At 46.7% G+C, this 25813-nt stretch overlaps 1 protein-coding gene across 2 annotated transcripts in view; it reads right to left on the reverse strand.

The window, feature by feature from the left end:
* Positions 1-508: 508 nt before the first annotated feature.
* bcl11aa (BCL11 transcription factor A a) overlaps positions 509-25813 on the reverse strand; it is a 215371-nt gene continuing 190066 nt past the window's right edge. Inside the window, exon 4 of one of the 2 annotated variants that reach the window (XM_078229899.1) lies at positions 509-3172. In XM_078229899.1, coding sequence (XP_078086025.1) covers positions 3164-3172 — 9 coding nt within the window. In that variant the 3' untranslated portion in view covers positions 509-3163. Of the gene's footprint in view, positions 3209-25813 lie in introns of both variants that reach the window. The other variant, XM_078229898.1, reaches the window with a different exon arrangement.

Below are 25813 nucleotides of genomic sequence, written 5' to 3' on the forward strand. Positions count from 1 at the left end.
AAGAAGTATTTAGATGTGCACTTGCGATGCCAAGGCATACAACGCTATGGGCCAAGTGTTGGAAAATGGGATTAGAATAGTTAGGTTGTTGTTATTGTCCAGTAGATGTGATGGGCCAAAGGGCCTTTTCTGTGCTGTAGACCTCTATGACTCTAAGACCTCCATTTTACAACAGTGACTACACTTTAACAATACTTGGTTGGTTGGGAAATGCTCTGGGGTTGCTTGAAGTCAGGAAAGACACTAAAGGAAGGCCGTATTACAAACTCCCTTCCATCATCACTGATGTCATCCCTCTCCTCAAGCTGAACAAGACCCACTAGCCAAAAGTAAAATGTATAATCTTTGGTTCGGCATTCATTGTTCTCAACACAGTCTGTGTTTACTGAATTCTAGGATGGTCACACTGTTAAATGATGTGCAATCTGATCAGTAACTTTCTCACTCCAGCCACTACCGCCAGGGCAACTTTCAAACATACATCACTGCACACCTGAATTTTAATACAGCAAAAAAAAACTTTATTGAAAGGAATACAAAATACATGTTTCTGAATCCATGGTGACTCGCTGAAACAGAATACATTTCATAGCAGCATATATACACTGTCAGTACAATGTCTAGGTACAGCATTGTAGAAAGATGACAAGGTGCTCAGTATTCTCATGGCAAGCTTAAATGATTGTTCAGAAAGGTAATAGAACTATGGTTGGAAAAAAAACAATGTCATTTTACAAGTTTATTTCTATGACTCTTTTAAGTGGAGAGCAATTTGTTTTGCTTTTACATTTGTGACATGAAACAAGGGGATTTCACCAGGTTTTAGCTGTACTTTATCATCATAGCAACACACAGAACTACTAAGAACATGCTGTAAATAATGTCCTTCTGATTTTGGTACAGTAACACTATGGGTCATTCTCAGGTAATGAGCTGCCAATTATGGTGTCATCTGCGCAAAACTAAAAATCTGTAAATACAGCAGAATCCATGCGGATGCAACCCTGAGACCAGCATATGCCTGAAAGATGTCAATTGTTCCTGTGTCCCAGTTCTGAATCTTACACTGTGAGTAATGGTGCAGTCAGATTTGTCACGGCTGAGTCTGATTTTGTTGTCCATCTTAATGCAGGATTCCACTGCATTTACCTTTCCCGCAATGAGAAGAATTGCACTAAAAGAAAATGGAGTTTAATCTTGCACCCTTGATGGTGTGCCGTTGCCTATCAAGTGGTAGGATGTGGGTTTAGGCCTGGGAATCTTTACATAGCAAATGGTAGGCAGTGAAGAGGAGGTAAGGTGCATCCCCCACATGGAGGAAAGAAACATTAGCATGTGAGACTCCTGAGTTTTTCCATCACACACGCAGATTAACCTCCTTGCTGGCCAGTCACAGAGCGGAACTAGTGGAGTCCTGGTGATTGACTACTTGCCCACTCTCTCAGCCAGTAAGCAATGCACAGTGTAAGGCAGAACCAAGAGGAAGAAACTAATCTAAGTAAAATGGGGTGGGAGGGAGGGGGAGGGGGGGGGGGGGTAACAAAAAGATTCACAAATATTCCCTCAGAAGACATGCAGGATTTGATCCTGTTCACAAAAGAAAAAAAAGGATGGAATTTTCCTCCCAGGGACTCTTCTTACAGAATATAAAACAGTTAAAAAGAATTCAGTATAATCTTGACATTCCTTATTTCTACACTTCTTTAAAAAATTGTATGTGTACACAGTGCATATTGAGAATATCACCAGGGGTATGGCTTGGAGGAGATACCAAGCCCTGAAGTACGATGGAACTGAATGAATGCATGGACAGCTGAAGCTGTAGCACTCTGGGTTAATGATGGTATCAACTGATGTTAATTGGGCTCCAGCATACTGTCACAATCAGTAAATACTCCAAGACACTGCTCTGGATGATGCCATCAGGACAAAATGCTTAAATAATTACAGGTTTTTTTTAAAAAAACAGAAATAGCCACATAAAAGCAAGCATTCAAGCAATCATAGACCTATGCAATGACTTGACTCTTTTAAATGTTTTTTGATGGTGAGACTTTCTCATTGACAACTCTCAAAGCATTCATTAATTTTGTTTGCTAAAAAAAAGTAAATCTGTCACGTTATCATGAACACTGTAAAGCTTGTTCGCTGGCCAGCAGGAAGGGCAGAGTGACCCGACTGCAATCCTAAAGGGGCCAATTAAGAAGAATGGAAAATGAGTTGTCAGGAATTTCTAACTTGCAAGCCAAAAATCCCTGAAAGGTAAAAAAAAGGAACAAAATCTGCTTGGCAGTATTCAAAAAGTGGCAGGTGTGAGTGCATGGCAATCATTTCAATAACAATTTAAATAGTGAGGTCATCCTATAAAAACTAAGCTGCTCTAAGCAGTTACCAGAAGTGCTAACCTTCCCCCTCCCCCAGCAAATCAACAGTGTTCCTTTAAGGTTTGGGGAGGGGGTGGTCTTTATTTCTTATATGCATATATCTTTGACACTAAATTTGTAATTTAGCTGTTAGCCCTATAAAAAGGCATTGTCCTGTTTTATGTGGAATGTCTTCATTTGCTTTCATTGATCTGACACTAGAATTCAATGAACCCACAAAATTGCTCTCAGACATCGGGCTCTATAGCATATCCTTCCCTTCCAGCCATTCCAGTGCAGCCCCATACTAAAATCTCCATAAGAATGTGGAAATCTTACAGGATCCTATTGAATCCTATAAAACAATAAAAATCCTCTAAAATTCCTACAGGATCCTTTAGGTTATTGAATAGGATATCCTTAGGGAATATTTTAATGGGATTCTAACTACTGACAATTGGAGATGTCTCACTGCATTGCACAGCTTCAAGTGTTACATATGAAAGTTCAATAGAAAAAACAGTGCATTTGCACAGAGAAATTCGAAGGAAAAAGTGCCTTACCAGAGAGCTTCTTTATATCAAATATTTAAATGTTTTAAGTTATGAATCTCATACTTTTCAAGCACTAACTTTAGAAAAATTACATCACATTGTTTCCCTTCAGAAGGGAGAATGTCCACATAGCTTCCGTTGGTTGGAACTTCGTCGATGGTGCTCCGGTCTCACCTTGCTGAGTGGGTGAGGCAACCTTGTCAGGTTTTACTCCAATGGCCCTGTCCATCTGTTTGTCCATCTGTATCACTGTGGCTGTAATTGAGACAGATAATAGCCGTAATACCTCACCTACAAGGATAAGATTTGGCGAATTAATAGACAAATATAAATCAAAGCATATGTTTGAATTCCAGAGATTTTTTTAGGAACTCTTTTAAAAAGAAGTAAAGCTTTACAAATTGTAATCATTAGCCAACAGTCTGTTCATTCATCATGGATAGGGATGCCCATCCTCCAGAACTGTCCTGGAGTCTCTAGGAATTAAAGGTTAATCTCTAGGTTGCTGCAGTGAGCCACTCAGGAGGAACATCAGAGGAATTTTTAAAAAGGTATGTTTTTAAATCATTTTTGGTTAACAGTTATAAAAACTTTGGATATGGGGGCGGTGGCGGTGGGCGGGGGGGGGAGGTTATTTGACTAATAATCAAGAATCATGCATCCCAGCATGAATAATTCAATGGGCTGAATGATCTCATTCTGTGATGTAATGGCTTGAGAAAGCTCTGTACTGTGAATGACATTTTGGGTAAACACTGGTTTCCTCCCACAGTCCAAAGATGTACAGGTTAGATGGATTAGCATGGTAAATGCGCAGGATTATGGCATTTGGGTGAGCCTGGGTAAGATGCTCTTTTGGAGAGACGTTGTAGACTTGATGGGCCAAATAGCCTCCTTCTGCACTGTAAGGATTCTATGGGATTCAACGAGAAACCAGCAATAGCCTATCAATTTTCTAGCAATCAATTTGGCACTTTTACAGCGTGCTTCAGCAAATCTCATCTTTCTTTTGCCTTCCACCTCTCCTAGAATCTCAGCTGCGACTGTCACAAGTAAGCCAGACTCACAAATGCATCTGGTGCATCCGTAGTTCCAGGCAACTGCTGAACCTCAATCCCTACGACAAGATAGATGTGGTTTGTTTAATTCTGCTTCTGCATTACTACTTTCACCCCAAGCTGCCACTGTGCCGACTGCATTCTTTGCAGCAAATCTTGCATAGATTTATGTATAGATATATGGTATAAAATTCCACTGTCACTCATGTTCGGGTTTGAGTTAAGGGACTTTCAGTACTCTCAGGAGTTTAATCATTTACATGAGCTAATTTCTGACCTACTTTGTTCTGTGTCTGATTTTAGTTACATAAAATCAGTCGCAATGAATGAAAATGGTCCCCAATTCAAACAAGGTATTTCATGGCTTGTGTAGCAATGAATTCAACTCATTCTTCTTTAGTCAGACACATGAGGGCTAAATTAGATAGCTCCCAAAAATGGGCACAGGGATCATTATGCATGATTACCCCGTGCCTGTTGATCGCAATACAGGCAGCACGCCAACTTTGTGTTGCCTGCTCATTTCAATTATCCAGCCAGGACTAACTGCTTTATTCATTGACTGGACACATCAGAAAGGAGCCAATATCATGAATGGCTGTGGCACCACATGAAGCTAGTCTAAACCTTTAAAAGGAGAGGTGCATTGGGAGACATGTTTGAAGATAATCTGGGAAATATTGAGGAATGGCATAACAGGCTTGGAGAAAGAGCGGTACAAGGCTTTTGGATGCTGCACCAAAGGTGCAGGAGGTGAAAAGGAGGAGAGATGCCCTGTACCTCAGATGCCCTGCACCAGGAGGCCCCCTGGCACAGTCAAAATGCAGTGGGAGAAGATATCCATGGAAATCAATGCCAGAAGTCAAGCCCTGCGGACCAGGATGCAGTGCCTCAAGGAGCTCACACAAGCGGGTCAAGGTCAGTGAATTCATCGTCAAGTGTCACATCCTACAAACTGCTCCTGTAACCTCAGCACTGCTCAAGTCCCTGCACCTCCATCACTCACCTACCAACAATAAAGCATTGTTCCTAACATGTTTGTTCTTCACCTTTTTTTAAATTCGCTCATGGGACGTGGGCATCGCTGGCTGGCCGGCATTTATTGCCTATCCTCAGTTGCCCAAGGGCAGTTGAGAGTCAACTACATTGCTGTGGTTCTGGAGTCACATGTAGGCCAGACCAGGTAAGGACGGCAGATTTCCTTCCCTAAAGGACATTAGTGAACCAGATGGGTATTTCCGACAATTGGCAATGGTTTCATGGTCATCAGTAGATTCTTAATTCCAGATATTTTTTATTGAATTCAAATTCTACCACCTGCCATGGCAGGATTCGAACCCGGGTCCCCCGAACGTTGGCTGAGTTTCTGGATTAATAGTAATAATACCACTAGGCCATCACCTTCCCTTACCTTGTCCTCATACACTGTGCACTGCTACAAGCCATAGCTCAGCTTGAACACACTGCAGCTATTCAGTCATGACAGCCACATCAGGCAAACAATTGCACAACACTCACTGATGTACTTCCCTCTCTCCTGCAGGAGAAGGTGGCAAACAACTGGAGCTAGGGGGAACTATCCGGAGGGGGATAGGTGCATCAGGATGTCCCAAACATGGTGGTGGAGATAGTGAGACTGTGGCCAGTGGCAGGGCGGAAACTACTTCAGATGACGGTGTCCTCACACACAATCGTCCTCACACCACATCAAACCTCCATCTTATCCCACAATCTCTTTTGATTTACGAGCTGCAGGTGGTGTAAGTATGACCTTCCCTCCTCACCACAGCCTTACCCTTGTCCCTTTTCCCCTTCACACACCTGACAGATGCAACCCGGCTATGCAGTGGAGTAACACCAAGACGAGAGTGATGCTGAACATAAAGCACCATCACTGGGCCTCACACTCCCAGCCACCAGCTCAGATATTGGCACAGTGCATATCTTAATGGGTAGATTAGAGGCAGAATCTGCACACGGTGAGATTCTGGGCATGAGTGGGCTGCAGGGCCTTGGATACTGTAGCTGCCAGCTGGTACACCGGTTCCAAGGCAGGGAATTCATATGAGGACTTTAATGGGCAGCCTAGAGAAGAATGCTGACGGTACACACACTGAAATGCTTATTGCATTGGAAAGCCTGTCGTCAATGCCAATAGCAGGAAGGGGACAAGCAACAATGTGGAATGAGGCTTTGCACAGCATTACACACCGATTGATTTGCCCGCTCTGTATACTTGTGGCTGATGATCCTTCAGCACCCTTCAGTGACGGCCAACTCCATTTCCACACTAATAGACCCAGTCACAATGCAGCATCCGATGGATAACGTCTCACCTTCCACCCAACGTGAGTGCTGCAATCAAAGCTCAGACTGACATGCACGTTCAGACCACTGTCATCATGGCTGTGGATTACAGTCTGCAAATGAGCTTGCAGGGTGTCACAACAGCCCACTCTTCACAATCTGACATCATCACTAGGATTGCTGAGGCACTATTCCTAGAGGGTGGCAGTGGCTCTGTGGAGCAAAGATCTGCTGCCCTCCCTTGCAATGGCAGTATAGGTGCTTTCACCACTGCAGCTCTGCCAGTACCCATGTTGTTGCCTCTCAGCCAGGCAGCACAGACTGCAGTCCAGCGTGGGATCTTCAAGGCCCAGAGCTGCTTGACTTCCTGACATACCACCTCCTGTAGACTTTTGCAATTTTAAACAACAATAGAAAGCAATAATTACTTGTAGAATCATAGCAACAGCTGAAATAAATCAATTAGCGACAACCTGGAAGTAGCACTAAAGGGAGGGGAGAGTGGTGGTTCTTGCTGCTGAATACAATCAGCTAAGAGTGTTAAGAGAGGGCATTAGCTTAAGTGTTGAGCTCCAGAGTGGTACCAATGACAAAATCAGCATTATACGCTGACTGACATCATGATATACCTGCTCTGCACACCTTGTGGCAGACACACCCTGTGCATCAATATGGTGTCTGCTGCAATCCACCCCGCAAGTGCTTGTGCACAGCACACTGCATCCATGAGCTTTAAGTGTAATTGTAGCAGACAAAAACAGAACGCTAACAAGCCCAATTTTGTTTCCAAGGTCTGGAAATGAGAAAAAAATAAGAGATGGCTTTATTTTTTCTTCACACAAAACTAAACAATTCAATAAAAAAAATTGTTTTGTAGATTGCACATAAAGAGCACACAGCAGATTGTGCTGGGTAGCATGATCTATTTAACTTGCTGTAGTTTGTTTGAAATTGAGTTTGGAAAGCTGAGAGCTCTCAAAATGGACATTAGTTGTTGAATGTGTCATGACGATAGCTTCAAGCAAATGTAGCATAATCAGCTCCAACCATCCTATATCTTACTGATGTACTACTTTGCTTTAAAATGGTATCTTAATAGGGCACTGTACCCTTCTCTATACAGCTCAGGGCACGAGTGCAGTGCTTATTTTGCTATTTGCCTCTTTACCAAATCCGGCAGTTGACTTCCAAAGTACTTTTGAACCGACCACATAACACAGTTAAAATCTTCATTTGTGAAGCAAAATTACAGACACCTCTACTATTTGATTCGGGAAAATGTTGGAAAAATAAAACTCACAAATGTAACAGAACGAGTATGGAGCAAAATTTGATAGCCCCCAAAATGGCAAAGGGATTGTGATGTGCAATTACCTCCTGATGTGTGATTAACCCAAGCCTGTTCCTTCCGATGCAGGCAGCATGGAAATGTCTTGCTACCTGCTATTTGAAATTATAGGGCCGTGTAGCATCATGCTAAACGTGATGTTAAGTATCTGCACACCTCAGCCCAGAGCCCTAAATGGGCCTAAATTCCTGTATGGTCCAACTTGATTTTTAAAATCACATGCCTTTGTTCTGGATTATCCCACCAAAAATTCTACCACTGGTTTCCATTATTAAATCTTTTATAATGGACTCTAGTATTTCCCCTCTACTAACATCAGGCTGACTGATCTATAATTCCCTGTTTCATCACAACCTCCCTATTTAAATAGTAGAGTTACTTTAGCTACCCTCCAATTTGTCGGAACTGTTGTAGAATCTTGGAAGATGACCATCAATGCATCCACTATTTCTAGGGGGCCACTTCATTAAGTACTCTGGAATGTAGATTTTCAGGCCCTGAGGATTTATCGGCCTACAATCCAATCAATCCCCAAAACCATTTCCCTACTAATACTGATTTCCTTCTGTTCCTCCCTCTTGCTAAACCCTGTGTTCCCAACATTTCTGGTATGTTATTGGTGTCCTCCTTTGTGAAGACAGAACCAAATTATGTATTCAGTTGGTCAATCATTTCTTTGCTCCCTATTCCAAATTCCCCTATTTTTGACTATAAGGGACCTACACTTGTCTTCACCAATCTTTTCCTCTTCACATACCTATAGAAACTTCTACAGTCAATTGTTATGTCCCCACCAGTTTATTCCATGCATTATTTCCCCCTTCTTAATCAATCCTTTTATCCACCTTTGCTGAATTCTTTGTCCTTTTATCCACCTTTGCTGAATGATCACCAACAATCTGTCCTGGTCCCCCCATGCCGACACTATAGTTAAGAAAGCCCACTAACACCTCTACTTTCTTAGAAGACTAAGGAAATTTGGCATGTCAGCTACAACTCTCACCAACTTTTACAGATGCACCATAGATAGCATTCTTTCTGGTTGTATCACAGCTTGGTATGGCTCCTGCTCTGCCCAAGACCGCAAGGAACTACAAAAGGTCGTGAATGTAGCCCAATCCATCATGCAAACCAGCCTCCCAGCCATTGACTCTGTCTCCTCTTCCCGCTGCCTCGGCAAAGCAGCCAGCATAATTAAGGACCCCACGCACCCCGGACATTCTCTCTTCCATCTTCTTCCTTCGGGAAAAAGATACAAAAGTCTGAGGTCATGTGCCAACCGACTCAAGAACAGCTTCTTCCCTGCTGCTGACAGACTTTTGAATAGACTTACCTTGCATTAAGTTGATCTTTCTCTACACCCTAGCTATGACTGTAACACTACATTCTGCACTCTCATAGAACATAGAACATAGAACGGTACAGCACAGAACAGGCCCTTCGGCCCACGATGTTGTGCCGAGCTTTATCTGAAACCAAGATCAAGCTATCCCACTCCCTATCATCCTGGTGTGCTCCATGTGCCTATCCAATAACCGCTTAAATGTTCCTAAAGTGTCTGACTCCACTATCACTGCAGGCAGTCCATTCCACACCCCAACCACTCTCTGCGTAAAAAACCTACCTCTGATATCCTTCCTATATCTCCCACCACGAACCCTATAGTTATGCCCCCTTGTAATAGCTCCATCCACCCGAGGAAATAGTCTTTGAACGTTCATTCTATCTATCCCCTTCATCATTTTATAAACCTCTATTAAGTCTCCCCTCAGCCTCCTCCGCTCCAGAGAGAACAGCCCTAGCTCCCTCAACCTTTCCTCATAAGACCTACCCTCCAAACCAGGCAGCATCCTGGTAAATCTCCTCTGCACTCTTTCCAGCACTTCCACATCCTTCTTATAGTGAGGTGACCAGAACTGCACACAATATTCCAAATGTGGTCTCACCAAGGTCCTGTACAGTTGCAGCATAACCCCACGGCTCTTAAACTCCAACCCCCTGTTAATAAAAGCTAACACACCATAGGCCTTCTTCACAGCTCTATCCACTTGAGTGGCAACCTTTAGAGATCTGTGGATATGGACCCCAAGATCTCTCTGTTCCTCCACAGTCTTCAGAACCCTACCTTTGACCCTGTAATCCACATTTAAGTTAGTCCTACCAATTCTATCAATTCCTTATCTATGAACAGTATGTTTTTGTCTGTATAGTGCGCAAGAAACAATACTTTTCACTGTATGTTAATACATGTGACAATAATAAATCAAATCAAATCAATTCTATACTGCTCCCAATCTGCAGGTCTGTTGTTCTTTCAGACCAATATGTATGCTTCTTCTTTGGATCTAATGCTACCTCTAATTTCCCTTGTAAATCCTGGTTTGGCCACCTTTCTGTTTTATTATTGCACTGAACTGGAATGAACAATTGTTGCAGTTCACCCATGTGCTTTTTGAATGTTTGCCATTGCCTATTACCATCATCCCTTTAAGTAACGGGGCGGCACGGTGGCAAAGTGGTTAGCACTGCTGCTAACTGCTGCTTCATAGCGCCAGGGACCCAAGTTCAATTCCGGCTTGGGTCACTGTCTCTGTGGAGTTTGCACATTCTCCCTGTGTCCGCATGGGTTTCCTCCGGATGCTCCGGTTTCCTCCCACAGTCCAAAGGTGTGCGGGTCAGGTTGATTGGCTATGACAAATTGCTCCCTATGTCAGGAGGACTAGCTATGGTAAATGCATGGGGTTATGGGGATAGGGTCTGGGAGGGATTGTGGTCGGTGCAGACTGGATGGGCCGAATGGCCTCCTTCTGCGCTGTAGGATTCTATGATTCTATGTAATGTTCCCCAATCCATCATAGCCAACTCATACCTCATACCATCATAGTTTCCTTTATTAAGATTCAGGCCCTCGTCTCAGAATCAGCTAAGTTGCTCTCCATCTTGATGAAGAATTCTACCATATTATGGTTGCTCACACAGGCCTTGCACAACTAGATTGCCAGTTATTCCCTTATCGTTACACAATGTCCAGTCCAGGATGACCTGTTCTCTAGTTGATTACTCAACATATTAGTCAAGAAAGCCATCCTCGAGTATACACTCCAGAAATTCCTCCTCCACAAGCATTGTTATTAATTTGATTTGCCCAATCTATATGCAGATTAAAGTCACCCATAATTACAGATGTTCCTTTATCGCATGCATCTCTAATTTCCTGTTTAATACCATTCCCAACATCACCACTACAGTTTGGGGGTCTATATACAACTCCCATTAATGGACTCTGTAATCCCAACTATATCCAGATCCCTGACGGTGGGGTATAGAATGTGGGTCTTCTGACCCTAATTAAGACTCTCATTGTGAATGTGCAGTCACATCTGAGGGGAAAGCGCAGCCACTTGTTCTCCTCCAGGATAATATCATCCTGCAAGGGGTGACCTTGGTATCCCATGGACAGACTGGGGCAACTCAAGGCTGGATTCTTGCCATGTATATGGAAGAAAACCATTCAACAGGAACTATCATTGATTGCTGAATTGTATCAGTTCACTGCTACAAGGAAAGTGCAGGCTACAGGCAAGGCTGCTTTCTTGATCGCTTCAATTAAAATGAGGGGAAGGGCCCATCATTGCTGGAGTTGGGTCTCCAAGGCAGCCATCACCTTTCCAATATAGACTTTGATGCGCTCACATTCCGGAGCCACGTCATTAGACATAATGTGGACGGACCCCTCCATCCTTCCTTCCAGTCTGATGATGGCCTTTGACAACTCTTCCTGCCTGATGTTGCCCAGCCTGTCTCATGCATCTCCATGTGTTTGTGAGGTAATCACCAGATTGTGAACCTGAGCCGATTCGAGAACTAGGAGCCACCGAGGTGCGTATGTGTGAGGAGGTAGAGAGTGCAGGTGCATGGAGTGTTGGGACATCATCTGCCTCCTTGTCTGAGCTGGTCTGGGGCTAGAGGGCAGCTTTCCCCTTTTCTTGCTGGTAGCTGGAATAGAGAGAAAAGGTCATTAGTGATTGTCCAGGCAGGCTCCAATACTATAGGTCACTCACAGTCATTGTCCCCATGTGACCAATGTATACTGAATGGACCCTTCACTGGGAAGGCCGATCTGGAACAATCTCTATCCTTTCCAGTGAGCTCTGCTGCCTGCTCCTTATGAAGGACAATGTCCTCCACCCCCCCCCCCCCCCCTCCCCCCCTCCCCCCTCCAGTCCTGTCCATCTACTGTGGGAGATCTTGTCCTGCAGAGTGACAGATAGATTGCCTGCGAGCACTATGAATGAATGAACATTTCAGAAGCATGCAAGGCCTATTGTGTGTGCTGACCCTCCCCAATAAGGGATTTAGATGCCTTTCATGCAGGAATTTACATGAGATGGTGAGCTTAAAGTGTAGGTAAACATTCAGTGCTAATATCCCATCTGCTGGTCGTGGATGACATCCCTGAGGGCTCTAACCCACAGTGGGCAGCACGGTGGCACAGTGGTTAGCACTGCTGCCTCACAGCGCCAGGGAGTCAGGTTCGATCCTCGGCTTGGGTCACTGTCAGTGTGGAGTTTGCACGTTCTCCCCGTGAGTGCGTGTGTTTCTTCTGGATACTCCATTTTCCTCCCACAATCCAATGACGTGCTGGTTAGGTGCATTGACCATGCAAAATTCTCCCTCAGTGTACCTGAACAGGTGCCAGAGTGTGGCGACTAGGGGATTTTCACAGTAACTTCATTGCAGTGTTAATGTAAACCTACCTACTTGTGACTAAAAAATAAACTTTACTTTATTTTTAACTTTAACCCTTAGACTGTCTGAATCCCTTATGAGTGAGTGAGTTTGGAGTGAATAGGAATAGAAGTTTAACTTAAATAAAAACAGAAAATGCTGGGAAAAACTCAGCAGGTCTGGCGGCGCTTGTGGAGAGAAAAATTGAGTTAATATTTTGAGTCCAATCTAACTGTTGTTCAGAAAATTTCACTTACCCATTAATCAGATCATTCATTTGTTTCCTCCACTGTAGGATGTGGATGGTTTTCCATGGGCACTGACCTCCCCAGCGACGTCCTGTCAAGCTGGCATGGTCAGGACGGAGGACCTCCTGCTCCCATCCCTAGGAGAGAAGACCTCCCACCTTCCCTGGAGGAGAATTGCCTGGAAGCCTCGCTGACCTGTAGAGGCGAGGGTTTGTTTCTTTGGGGCGCCATGGTAAAACAGAACTTAACAACACAGCTGGCCTGCAGTGAGTGAATGTCTGCACTAGTGCCAATTCAATATGGTGCCATGGCCTTTGACACCATGAGGTAACAGTGGGGCGGACCAAACACTGCCCACCACGACATCCGATAAGTTCCTCATTGATAGGTAATTATTGAGCTGAAAAATGAAAGATTGTGTAGATAATCCAACCCAACCCCTCCCCCCCGTCACTTTCCCAGATGCCACGACACTTAGTCTCCAGATTGAACAACTCCACATGTGTGGGGGGGGTGTGTGTGGGGGGGGTGTGTGTGGGGGGGGTGTGTGTGGGGGGGGTGTGTGTGGGGGGGGTGTGTGTGGGGGGGGTGTGTGTGGGGGGGGTGTATGTGGGGGGGGTGTGTGTGGGGGGGGTGTGTGTGGGGGGGTGTGTGTGGGGGGGGTGTGTGTGGGGGGGGGTGTGTGTGGGGGGGGTGTGTGTGGGGGGGGTGTGTGTGGGGGGGGTGTGTGTGGGGGGGGTGTGTGTGGGGGGGGTGTGTGTGGGGGGGTGTGTGTGGGGTGGTGTGTGTGTGGGGGGTGTGTGTGGGGGGTGTGTGTGTGGGGGTGTGTGTGTGGGGGTGTGTGTGGGGTGCATGTGGGGATGTGTGTGTGGAATGTGCGTAGGGGGTGTGTGTGTGTGGGGGAGTTGTGTGTGGGGGGTTTGTGTGGGGGTGTGTGTGGGGGGTGTGTGTGTGTGGAATGTGCGTAGGGGGTGTGTGTATGGGGGGTGTGGGGTGTGTGTGGGGGGGGTGTCTGTGGGGTGTGTGTATGGGGTGTGTGTGTGTGGGGGGTGTGTGCGTGTGGGGTGTGCGTGTGGGGTGTGTGTGTGTGGGGTGTGTGTGGAGCGTGTGGGAGTATGTGTGTAGGAGGTATGTGTGTAGGGTGTGTGTGGGGGTGTGTGTAGGAGGGGGTGTGTGTGGGGTGTATGTATGGGGTGTGTGCATGGGGGTGTGTGTGGGGGGTTGTCTGTGGGGTGTGTGTGTGTGTGGGGTGTGTGTGTGGGTGTGTGTGTGTGGGGGGTTTGTGGGGGTGTGTGTGTAGGAGGTATGTGTGTGGGGTGTGTGTGTGTGGGGTGTGTGTATGGTGGCGTGTGTGTATGGGGGTGAGTGTGTGGGGGTGTGTGTAGGAAGATGTGTGTGTAGGATGTGTGTAGGAGATGGGGGGGTGTGTGTGTGGGGTGTGCATGTGGGGGTGTGTGTGGGGTGTGTGTGTGGGGATGTGTGTAGGAGGGGTGTGTGTGGGGGTGTGTGTAGGAGGGTGTGTGTGTAGGGTGTGTGTGTGTGGTGTGTGTATGGGGGTCTGTGTGTGGGGGTGTGTGTGTGTGGGGGGGTGTGTAGGAGGTGTGTGTGTACGGTGTGTGTGTGGGGGTGTGTGTGTGGGGGTGTGTGTGTGGGGGTGTGTGTGTGGGGTGTGTGTGTAGGAGGTGTGTGTGTAGGGTGTGTGTAGGGTGTGTGTGTATGGGGGTGTGTGTGTGGAGGTGTGTGTGTGTGGGGGGTGTGTGTGTGGGGGTGTGTGTGTGGGGGTGTGTGTGTGGGGTGTGTGTGTAGGAGGTGTGTGTGTAGGGTGTGTGTAGGGTGTGTGTGTATGGGGGTGTGTGTGTGGAGGTGTGTGTGTGTGGGGGGTGTGTGTGTGGGGGTGTGTGTAGGAGGTGTGTGTGTAGGGTGTGTGTGTGGGGTGTGTGTATGGGTGTGTGTGTGGGGGATGTGTGGGGGGAATGTGTGTGGATGTGTGAAGTAGCAAGTATTCTCCCACCCCAGGCTGGATTTTGCAAATACACTATATTTCTGATTTACTCTTAAAAGAGTTTCCTGCACGTCACTTTAAAAATTGACTACACAAACAAAGGGTTTTGGAATAAGTGTCACAACCTATTTTAAAGAAACAAAACCCCTCTGCTAACAGATAGACTGCAAGAGAATAAAGGAGTTCAGAGAGTGGGCAAAGAAGTGGCAGAATACAATGTGGAAAAGTGAGGTTATGCACTTTGGAAGGAGGAATGGAGGCACAGACTATTTTCTAAATGAGGAACTGCTTAGGAAATCAGAAGCACAAAGGGACTTGGGAATCCTTGTTCAAGGTTCTCTTAAGGTTAACGTGCAGGTTCAGTCGGCAGTTAGGAAGGCAAATGCAATGTTAGCATTCATGTCGAGAGGACTAGAATACAAGGCGGCCTTCACGACACACGACAGCACAGAGTCGCTGAGCAGAAACTGATAGCCAAGTTCCGCACACATGAGGACGGCTTAAACCGGGATGTTGGATTTATGTCACATTATCAGTAACCCCCACAGCTTTCCCCCTGATCTTGCAGAATCTCACTAGCTGTTCTGTCTGGAGACAATACACATCTCTTTAACCTGTGTTGAATGCTCCCTCCACCCACATTATCTGTACCTTTAAGACCTGGCTGGCTGTAGAGATTTGCATTCTAATTAGTATTCTGTAACTTGATTTCTGTGTCTGTGCACTGTTGGAGAACAGATATCCACTCCATCTGCCGAAGGAGCTGTGCTCCGAAAGCTTATGGTATTTGCTACCAAATAAACCTGTTGGACTTTAACCTGGTGTTGTGAGACTTCTTACTAGAATACAAGAGCAGGGATGTAATGCTAAGGATCTGGTCAAACCCTATTTGAAGTATTGTGAGCAGTTTTGGGCCCCGTATCTAAGGAAGGATGTGCTGGCCTTTGAAAGGGTCCAGAGGAGGTTCACAAGAATGATCCCGAAAATGAAGAACTTGCCATATGAGGAACGGTTGAGGACTCTGGGTCTGTACTCGATGGAGTTTAGAAGGATTAGGGGGATCTTATTGAAACTTACAGGATACTGTGAGGCCTGGATAGAGTGAACGTGGAGAGGATGTTTCCACTAGTAGGAAAAACTGGAACCGAAGGGCACAACCTCAGGCTAATGGGACAATCCATTAAAACAGAGATGAGGAGGAATTTCTTCAGCCAGAAAGTGGTGAATCTGTGGAACTCTTTGCCGCAAAAGACTGTGGAGGCCAGGTCATTGAGTGTCTTTAAGACAGAGTTAGTTGATTCTTGATTAATAAGAGGATCAGGGGTTATGGGGAAAAGGCAGGAGAATGGGGATGAGAAAAATATCAGCCATGATTGAATGGCGGAGCAGACTCGATGGGCCGAGTGGTCTAATTCTGCTCCTATGTCTTATGATTTTATGATCTCACTCTCTTGTTCATAACAGAGATAAGAGTAGAGGTAGAAGAGCAAATACGTAACCCTGACAATGCATAAAATAAGGAATTGAAATTCCACTCCAAGTCAAACAGAAAAAAAAGTTTGCCCACCATCCAACTCAGCTCAAGAGAGCAGCCAGGGAGGAAAGGGGCTGGAGTGACTATGGGATGGTGCTGACCTTGCCAATGTTACACTGAAGGAGATTCCACAACTTGATGTCAACAAGCAGAATGGAGTTGAAGGTTGGGGCAAAGAGACAGAGCTGGATGTCATCAGCATACATATGAAAGCTTAGAGCCACAGCCCAGAGTCAATGCCCTCGAGATGTGTGAGGGAAAAGAAAGTAATAACAAGAACACTCTTTGTCAAATTCAAAGGTGCTCCAAAAATTGAACGCAACACAGGGAAAGGCCAGGAAATGGAGAGAGGGGGAAGGATAAAGTATTTATGCTTTCACCTCAGCCCCACACTCACCCTACATAATAACCATTACTATATTCACTCAATTAATAGAATGTAACTCCTTATATTGTAGAGTGGTGGGAACAGAGTATCTAGTCACCGACTGAAGAGCTGGATGAAAGCACTAATAAAGAATGTGGTGGAGAGCAGCTCTTCTCACCTCACCGTTTTACACACATCTTTAATAAAGTGCTGAATTTCTGTGCCATTGCAAACTTTGTCGCTTTTGCAAGTTTTGAATAATACTGAAGTTCTCCACGCTTTTCTTAATTGGTCTGAAGGCCAGCGGAGAACAGTGCAATTTAATGATCACGAAATGGAGTGGGAGGGAAAGGAAGAAGGGGTAAAAAAAGGACTTGTTAAGTAAAGTTTAGTGATTCAGGAAAGGCCCCATATGTTGACTGCATTTCCTTTTTGATTACCGTTTAATTAGTTTCTACAATTGCTGGCACTGTTTCTCAAGGACATACATGTATACGATTGTGCCATCTGTCTGTAACATAGTTCTCAAGAATTTCAATTAGCTGCTTTATTTCTTCCTACAAGCAAGAAACAAGAAACCAAGCCCCACCTTTCTGCTGTCACTTTTATTGTTCGTCAGTAAAATAAAAGTGGCAGGGTTTTGTGGGCCACAGCTGATGGACTATTCTATATTGTAGCTGGCATTGTTGGCTGTGCCTCCTACAGTCCACCAGACAGAATGCTTTTTAACCTTTGAAGACGGGTGATGTGAAAATGTTTTCAGAGCTGCCGGCCCTTAGCTCACGTCTCTCCCTGTGCTGGGGTAGCAGGTCCAAGTCAGGCTTTGACAGCTAGCCCTGAACTCTAGCTGTTCCAGGGTAAATAATATTTAATATAGTGTTTTTCCTAACAATTCACAACAGGGATTCTGTTGTGAATTATTACTAAAGGAGAATCGTTCTTTTTAAAAAAGACTTTGAATCTGAATAGATAAAACAGGTCAATTTAACTGAGCTGTCGGAAATATCTAGCTTGTTTTTCTATTATTGTCTTTAATAAATGGGACAGTCCCAAAGAAAGTCTGGAGTTTTGCTGTTATGTATATCTATGTGCCCAGGCATCCACATGCAACCAGCTTGCTCACCAACTAATAAATGAGCAATTTTAACAAAAGAAGGAGCAGGCTGAATTTGAGGATCAAATGGAGTAAAAACACGTTTGCATGTGCAAAATGGCTTCCTTGGTTTTACTCCAGCATCTTCTTAATTAAATTGATTCCTCCGAACAATTTGGTTTTATACACTAAATCCATGATGAGAATTTGTGACTTATTGTTGAGGTATTTATTTTCCTACTTTCCTCTTCTACCTAGCTTCATTAAGGCAGTCCATCACATTTTGTTACTTTACAAATCTGAACAAGCTTGTCCCCTACTTTTTTCTTAGTTTTATCCTCCTTTGTCAAATTTTCTTCCCTCCTCTCTAGTTGACACCTTGCTGTCGCCAATACCTAACCCAAGTCATTATTCTTCACTAGTCAAGATAGTGTCAACTGGCCATTTACTGTATGAGGACCTGTTCATATTCCCACTTGGTACTCTCCCACATGCACTTTCCAGGAACCATTACTGAACAGCAAGCAGAAGCAGCAAAACCAGTTGATCCTCCCTCTGTATCACAGGGGTACTGATCCTCTCTCTGTATCACAGGGTTACTGATCCTCTCTCTGTATCACAGGGTTACTGATCCTCTCTCTGTATCACAGGATTACTGATCCTCTCTCTGTAACACAGGATTACTGATCCTCTCTCTGTATCACAGGGTTGCTGATCCTCTGGATCACTGGGATACTGATCCACCCTCGATATCGCAGGGACACTGATCCTCCCTCTGTATCACAGGGATACGGAACTTTCCTCTGCATCACAGGGATACTGATCCTCTCTCTGTATCACAGGGATACTGATCCTCTCGCTGTATCACAGGGGTACTGATCCTCTCTCTGTATCACAGGGGTACTGATCCTCTCTCTGTATCACAGGGGGACTGATCCTCTCCCTGTATCACAGGGGGACTGATCCCCTCCCTGTATCACAGGGGGACTGATCCTCTCTCTGTATCACAGGGATACTGATCCTCTCTCTGTATCACAGGGATACTGATCCTCTCGCTGTATCACAGGGATACTGATCCTCTCTCTGTATCACAGGGATTCTGATCCTCTCTCTGTATCACAGGGGTTCTGATCCTCTCCCTGTATCACAGGGGGACTGATCCCCTCTCTGTATCACAGGGGTTCTGATCCTCTCTCTGTATCACAGGGGTTCTGATCCTCTCCCTGTATCACAGGGGGACTGATCCTCTCTCTGTATCACAGGGGGACTGATCCTCTCCCTGTATCACAGGGGGACTGATCCCCTCCCTGTATCACAGGGGGACTGATCCCCTCTCTGTATCACAGGGGTACTGATCCTCTCTCTGTATCACAGGGGTTCTGATCCTCTGTATCACAGGGGGACTGATCCCCTCTCTGTATCACAGGGATACTGATCCTCTCTCTGTAACACAGGGGTACTGATCCTCTCTCTGTAACACAGGGGTACTGATCCTCTCTCTGTAACACAGGGATACTGATCCTCTCTCTGCATCACAGGGGGACTGATCCCCTCTCTGTATCACAGGGGGACTGATCCTCTCTCTGCATTACAGGGTTACTGATGCTCTCACTGTGTCACAGGGGGACTGATCCTCTCTCTGCATCACAGCGTTCCTGATCCTCTCTCTGTATCACAGGGATACTGATCCTCTCTCTGTGTCACAGGGTGACGGATCCTCTCTCTGTATCACAGGGGGACTGATCCTCTCTCTGTATCACAGGGATACTGATCCTCTCTCGGTAACACAGGGATACTGATCCTCTCTCTGTATCACAGGGATACTGATCCTCTCTCTGTGTCACAGGGTGACGGATCCTCTCTCTGTATCACAGGGGGACTGATCCTCTCTCTGTATCACAGGGATACTGATCCTCTCTCGGTAACACAGGGATACTGATCCTCTCTCTGCATCACAGGGGGACTGATCCTCTCTCTGTATCACAGGGATACTGATCCTCCCTCTGTATCAAAGGGGTACTGATCCTCTCTCTGTATCACAGGGATACTGATCCTCTCTCTGTATCACAGGGTTACTGATCCTCTCTCTGTATCACAGGGATACTGGTCCTCTCTCTGTATCACATGGGGCTGATCCTCTCTGTGTATCACAGGGTGACGGATCCTCTCTCTGTATCACAGGGGGACTGATCCTCTCTCTGCATCACAGGGATACTGATCCTCCCTCTGTATCAAAGGGGTACTGATCCTCTCTCTGTATCACAGGGGGACTGATCCTCTCTCTGTATCAAAGGGGTACTGATCCTCTCTCTGTATCACAGGGTTACTGATCCTCTCTCTGTATCACAGGGTGACGGATCCTCTCTCTGTATCACAGGGATACTGATCCTCTCTCTGGATCACAGGGATACTGATCCTCTCTCTGTATCACAGGGGTACTGATCCTCTCTCTGCATGACAGGGATACTGATCCTCTCCCTGTATCATAGGGTTACTGATCCACTATCTGTATCACAGGGATACTGAGCCTCTCTCTGTATCACAGGGGTACTGATCCTCTCTCTGTATCACAGGGATACTGATCCTCTCTCTGCAGCACAGGGGGACCGATCCTCTCTCTGTATCACAGGGGTACAAATCCTCCCTCTGTATCACATGGGGCTGATTCTCTCCCTGTATCACAGGGTTATTGATCCACTCTCTGTATCACAGGGGTACTGATGCTCTTTCTGCATCACAGGGTGAATGATTCTCTCTCTGTTCCACAAGATTACTGATCCTCTCTCTGTCGCACAGTGTACTGATCCTCTCTGTATCACAGGGTTACTGATCCTCTGTATCACAGGGGTACTGATCCTCTCTCTGCATCACAGGGTGAATGATTCTCTCTCTGTTCCACAAGATTACTGATCCTCTCTCTGTTGCACAGTGTACTGATCCTCTCTCTGTATCACTGGGATACTGATCCTCTCTCTGTATCACTGGGATACTGATCCTCTCTCTGTATCACAGGCTTTCTGATCCTCTGTATCACAGGGATACTGATCCTCTCTCTGTATCAAAGGGGGACTGATCCTCTCTCTGTTATCACAGGGGTGCTAATCCTCCCTCTGTATCACAGGGGTACTAATCCTCCCTCTGTATCACATGGGGCTGATCCTCTCCCTGTATCACAGGGGGACTGATCCTCTGTATCACAGGGGTACTGATCCTCTCTCTGTATCACAGGGATACTGATCCTCTCTCTGTATCACAGGGATACTGATCCTCTCTCTGTATCACAGGGATACTGATCCTCTCTCCGTATCACAGCGATACTGATCCTCCCTCTGTATCAGTATCTGTCCAACGATGTGCGGATCAGGTTGATTGGCAATGCTAAAAGATATTGCCCTTGTCCTGAGATGCGTAGGTTAGAGGGATTAGTGGGTAAATATATAGGGATATGGGGGTAGGGCCTGGGTGGGATTGTGGTCGGTGCAGACTCAATGGCCTGTGAATGGCCTCTTTCTGCACTGTGGGATTTCTATGATTTCTATGATCACAAAGAGACTGATCCTCTCTCTGTATTACAGTTTTACTGATCCTCTGTATCACACGGATACTGATCCTCTCTCTGTATCACAGGGATACTGATCCTCTCTCTGTATCACAGGGATACTGATCCTCTCTCTGTATCACAGGGATACTGATCCTCTCTCTGTATCACAGGGATACTGATCCTCCCTCTGTATCACAGGGGGACTGATTCTCTCTCTGTTTCACAGGGTTACTGATCCTCTCTCTGTATCACAGGGATACTGCTCGTCTTGTGGTAAACCACTGTTAGCTTATTGCCTGTGTGTGTGTGTGAGACATGCCTGGGCATGCCCCTGCCGGCCCTGCCTGAGACTCCGTCCCCCCTGGTCCAGGTATAAAGGTGACTGCTCCCAACCCCCCTGCCTCAGTCTATAACGAGTTCAGCATGGGTGTGCTCCAAGTCTTTTGCGAATAAAACTGATGCACTATCAATCAAGCAAAGACTAGTTTGTATGCAAGAACAAATAGGCTTTTATTCGCAAAAGACTTGGAGCACACCCATGCTGATGAACTGGTCCAGACTGAGGCAGGGGGTGGGGAGCAGTCACCTTTATACCTGGACCGGGGGGGGGGGGAGGAGTCTCAGGCAGGGCCGGCAGGGGCATGTCCAGGCATGTCACACACACCCACACAGGCAATAAGCTAACAGTGGTTTACCACGTTCACCCCCTGCTTTTAAAGAGTCCGGCGGGGGTGAGGTGGGTGGAACGATATTTACAGAATTACAAATTTACAAATTCAGTCTCTCTGGGGGCTTGATCTGCCGCTGTGACTGCCGTAGTGCCGGTTGTGGTGTCGGTTCCGGTGGCCGCAGTGTTGGTTCAGGCGCCAGGCCATAGTCGCTCGAGTCATCTGTAGTCCCTTCCGATTGTCGGGTGCGTGGTGGCGGCTCCTGGGGCTCAGGCGTGCTGTATACGGGGGTTGGGGGTGTGGGGTTGTGGATCGTCGTGGTCCTTGGGGCACCTGCGGGTGCCAGGTCTCGAATGGAGACCGTGTTCTCCCGCCCGTTGGGGTACGCCCCATAGGTGTATTGGGGGTTGACATGGAGGAGCTGGATGCTTTCGACCAGGGGGACCGACTTATGGGTCCTCACGTGCTTCCAGAGCAGGACAGGGCCTGGGGACGTCAGCCACGACGGTAGTGAGGTCCCCGAGGAGGACTTCCTGGGGAAAACAAACATCCTTTCGTGAGGGGTAACATTGGTAGCTGTGCAAAGGAGTGATCTAATCGAGTGTAGTGCATCAGGGAGGACCTCTTGCCAGCAGGTAACTGGAAGACGTTTAGACCGCAGAGCTAGTAAAATGGCCTTCCAGACTGTCGCGTTCTCCCTCTCTACCTGTCCGTTCCCCCTGGGGTTGTAGCTGGTGGCCCTACTCGAGGCTATGCCTTTGGAGAGCAGGTACTGTCGCAGCTCATCACTCATAAAGGAGGATCCCCGGTCACTATGGATATAGCTAGGGAAACCGAACAGGGTGAAGAGGCTGTGCAGGGCCCTGACGACCGTGGCCGAGGTCATATCCAGGCAGGGAATAGCGAAGGGGAAACGTGAATATTCGTCAATGACGTTGAGGAAGTATATGTTGCGGTCAGAAGAGGGGAGGGGGCCTTTGAAGTCGACGCTTAGGCGTTCGAAGGGCGGGTGGCTTTTATGAGGTGTGCTCTGTCTAGCCGATAGAAATGCGGCTTGCACTCTGCGCAGACCTGGCAGTGTCTGGTTATAGACCTGACTTCCTCAATGGAGTAGGGCAGGTTACGGGCTTTAATGAATTGAAAAAACCTGGTGACTCCCGGGTGGCAGAGGTCGTTGTGGAGAGTCTGCAATTGGTCTATTTGTGCGCTGACACATATTCCCCGGGACAGGGCGTCTGGGGGCTCATTGAGCTTCCCGGGCCGGTAGGGGTACTGATCCTCCCTCTGTATCACAGGGATACTGATCCTCCCTCTGTATCACAGGGATACTGATCCTCCCTCTGCATCACAGGGATACTGATCCTCCCTCTGTATCACAGGGATACTGATCGTCTCTCCGTATCACAGAGATACTGATCCTCTCTCTGTATCACAGGGGTACTGATCCTCTCTCTGTATCACAGCATTACTGATCCTCTCTCTGTATCACAGGGGTACTGATCCTCTCTCTGTATCACAGGGGTACTGATCCTCTCTCTGTATCACAGGGGTACTGATCCTCTCTCTGTATCACAGGCTTACTGATCCTCTGTATCACAGGGATACTGATCCTCTCTCTGTATCAAAGGGGGACTGATCCTCTCTCTGTTATAACAGGGGTGCTATTCCTCCCTCTGTATCACCGGGGTTCTAATCCTCCCTTTGTATCACATGGGGCTGATCCTCTCCCTGTATCACTGGGGGACTGATCCTCTCTCTGTATCACAGGGGTACTGATCCTCTCTCTGTATCACAGGCTAACTGACCCTATCTCTGTATCACAGGGTTACTGATCCTCTGTATCACAGGGGGACTGATCCTCTCTCTGTATCACAGGGACACTGATCCTCCCCCTGTTATCACAGGGGTACTGGCCCTCTCTCTGTATCACAGGCTAACTGACCATTAGGGAGAGGATCACAGGGATACTGATCCTCTCTCTTTATCACAGGTTTACTGATCCTCTGTATCACATGGATACTGATCCTCTCTCTGTATCACAGGGATACGGATCCTCTCTCTGTATCACAGGGATACTGGTCCTCTCTCTGTATCACAGGGATACTGATCCTCTCTCTGTATCACAGGGATACGGATCCTCCCTCTGTATCACAGGGGTACTAATCCTCCCTCTGTATCACAGGGATACAGATCCTCTCTCTGTATCACAGGGATACTAATCCTCCCTCTGTATCACAGGGATACGGATCCTCCCTCTGTATCACAGGGGTTCTAATCCTCCCTCTGTATCACAGGGATACAGATCCTCTCTCTGTATCACAGGGATACTAATCCTCTCTCTGTATCACAGGGATACAGATCCTCTCTCTGTATCACAGGGATACTGATCCACTCTCCATATCACAGGCGTACTGATCCTCTCCCTGTATCACAGGCTATCTGATCGTCTCTCTGTACCACAGGGATACGGATCCTCTGTATCAAAGGGGGACTGATCCTCTCTGTGTATCACAGGGGTACTGATCCTCTCCCTGTATCACAGGGATACTGATGCTCTCTCTGTATCACAGGTTTACTGACCCTCTGTATCACACGGATACTGATCCTCTCTCTGTATCACAGGGATACTGATCCTCTCTCTGTATCACAGGGATACTGATCCTCTCTCTGTATCACAGGGATACTGATCCTCTCTCTGTATCACAGGGATACTGATCCTCTCTCTGTATCACGGGGATACTGATCCTCTCTCTGTATCACAGGGATACTGATCCTCTCTCTGAATCACAGGGTTACTGATCTTCCCTCTGTATCACAGGGTTAGTGAACCTCTGTATCACACGGATACTGATCCACTCTCCGTATCACAGGGGTACAAATGCTCCCTCTGTATCACAGGGGTTCTAATCCTCCCTCTGTATCACATGGGGCTGGTCCCCTCCCTGTATCACAGGGTTACTGATCCTCTCTCTGTATCACAGGGGTCCTTATCCCCTCCCTGTATCACAGGGTTACTGATCCTCTCTCTGTATCACAGGGATACTGATCCTCCCTCTGAATGACAAAGAGACTGATCATCTCTCTGTATTACAGTTTTACTGACCCTGTGTATCACACAGATACTGATTCTCTCTCTGTATCACAGGGGGACTGATCCTCTCTCGTTATCACAGGGGGACTGATCCTCCCTCTGTATCACAAGGTTACTGATCCTCTGTATCACAGGGATACTGGTCCTCTCTCTGTATCAAAGGGGGACCGATCCTCTCTCTGTATCAAAGGGGTTCTAATCCTCCCTCTGTATCACATGGGGCTGATCCTCTCCCTGTATCACAGGGTGACTGATCATCTCTCTGTATCACAGGGATACTGATCCTCACACTGTATCACAGGGATACGGATCCTCTCTGTACCACAGGCTAACTGATCCTCTCTCTGTATCACAGGGGTCCTTATCCCCTCTCTGTATCACAGGGTTATTGATCCTCACTCTGTATCACAGGGTTACTGATCCTCTCTCTGTATCACAGGGTGAATGATTCTCTCTCTGTATCACTGGGTGAATGATTCTCTCTCTGTTCCACAGGATTACTGATCCTCTCTCTGTATCACGGGATACTGATCCTCTCTCTGTATCGCAAGGGTACTGATCCTCCCTCTGTATCACAGGGTTACTGATCCTCTGTATCACAGGGGGACTGATCATCTCTCTGTATCACCGGTGTACTGATGCTGTCCTGTATCAGCGGTACTGATCCTCCTCCTGGATCATAGGGGTACTGATCCTCTCTCCGTATCAGAGGGTTATTGATCCTCCCTCTGTATCACTGGGATACTGATCCTCTCTCTGTATCACAGGGTGACTGATCAAGACCTTTAATCCGGACCTTCAAAACACCCTCCGTGCTCTCATCCCACGTACTCCCCGCGTTGGAGATCTCTACTGCCTCCCAAAGATACTCAAGGCCAACACACCCGGCCATCCCATCGTATCAGGCAATG

This window comes from Mustelus asterias, chromosome 15, assembly GCF_964213995.1.
Source record: "Mustelus asterias chromosome 15, sMusAst1.hap1.1, whole genome shotgun sequence".
In the NCBI taxonomy this organism is placed as follows: domain Eukaryota; kingdom Metazoa; phylum Chordata; class Chondrichthyes; order Carcharhiniformes; family Triakidae; genus Mustelus; species Mustelus asterias.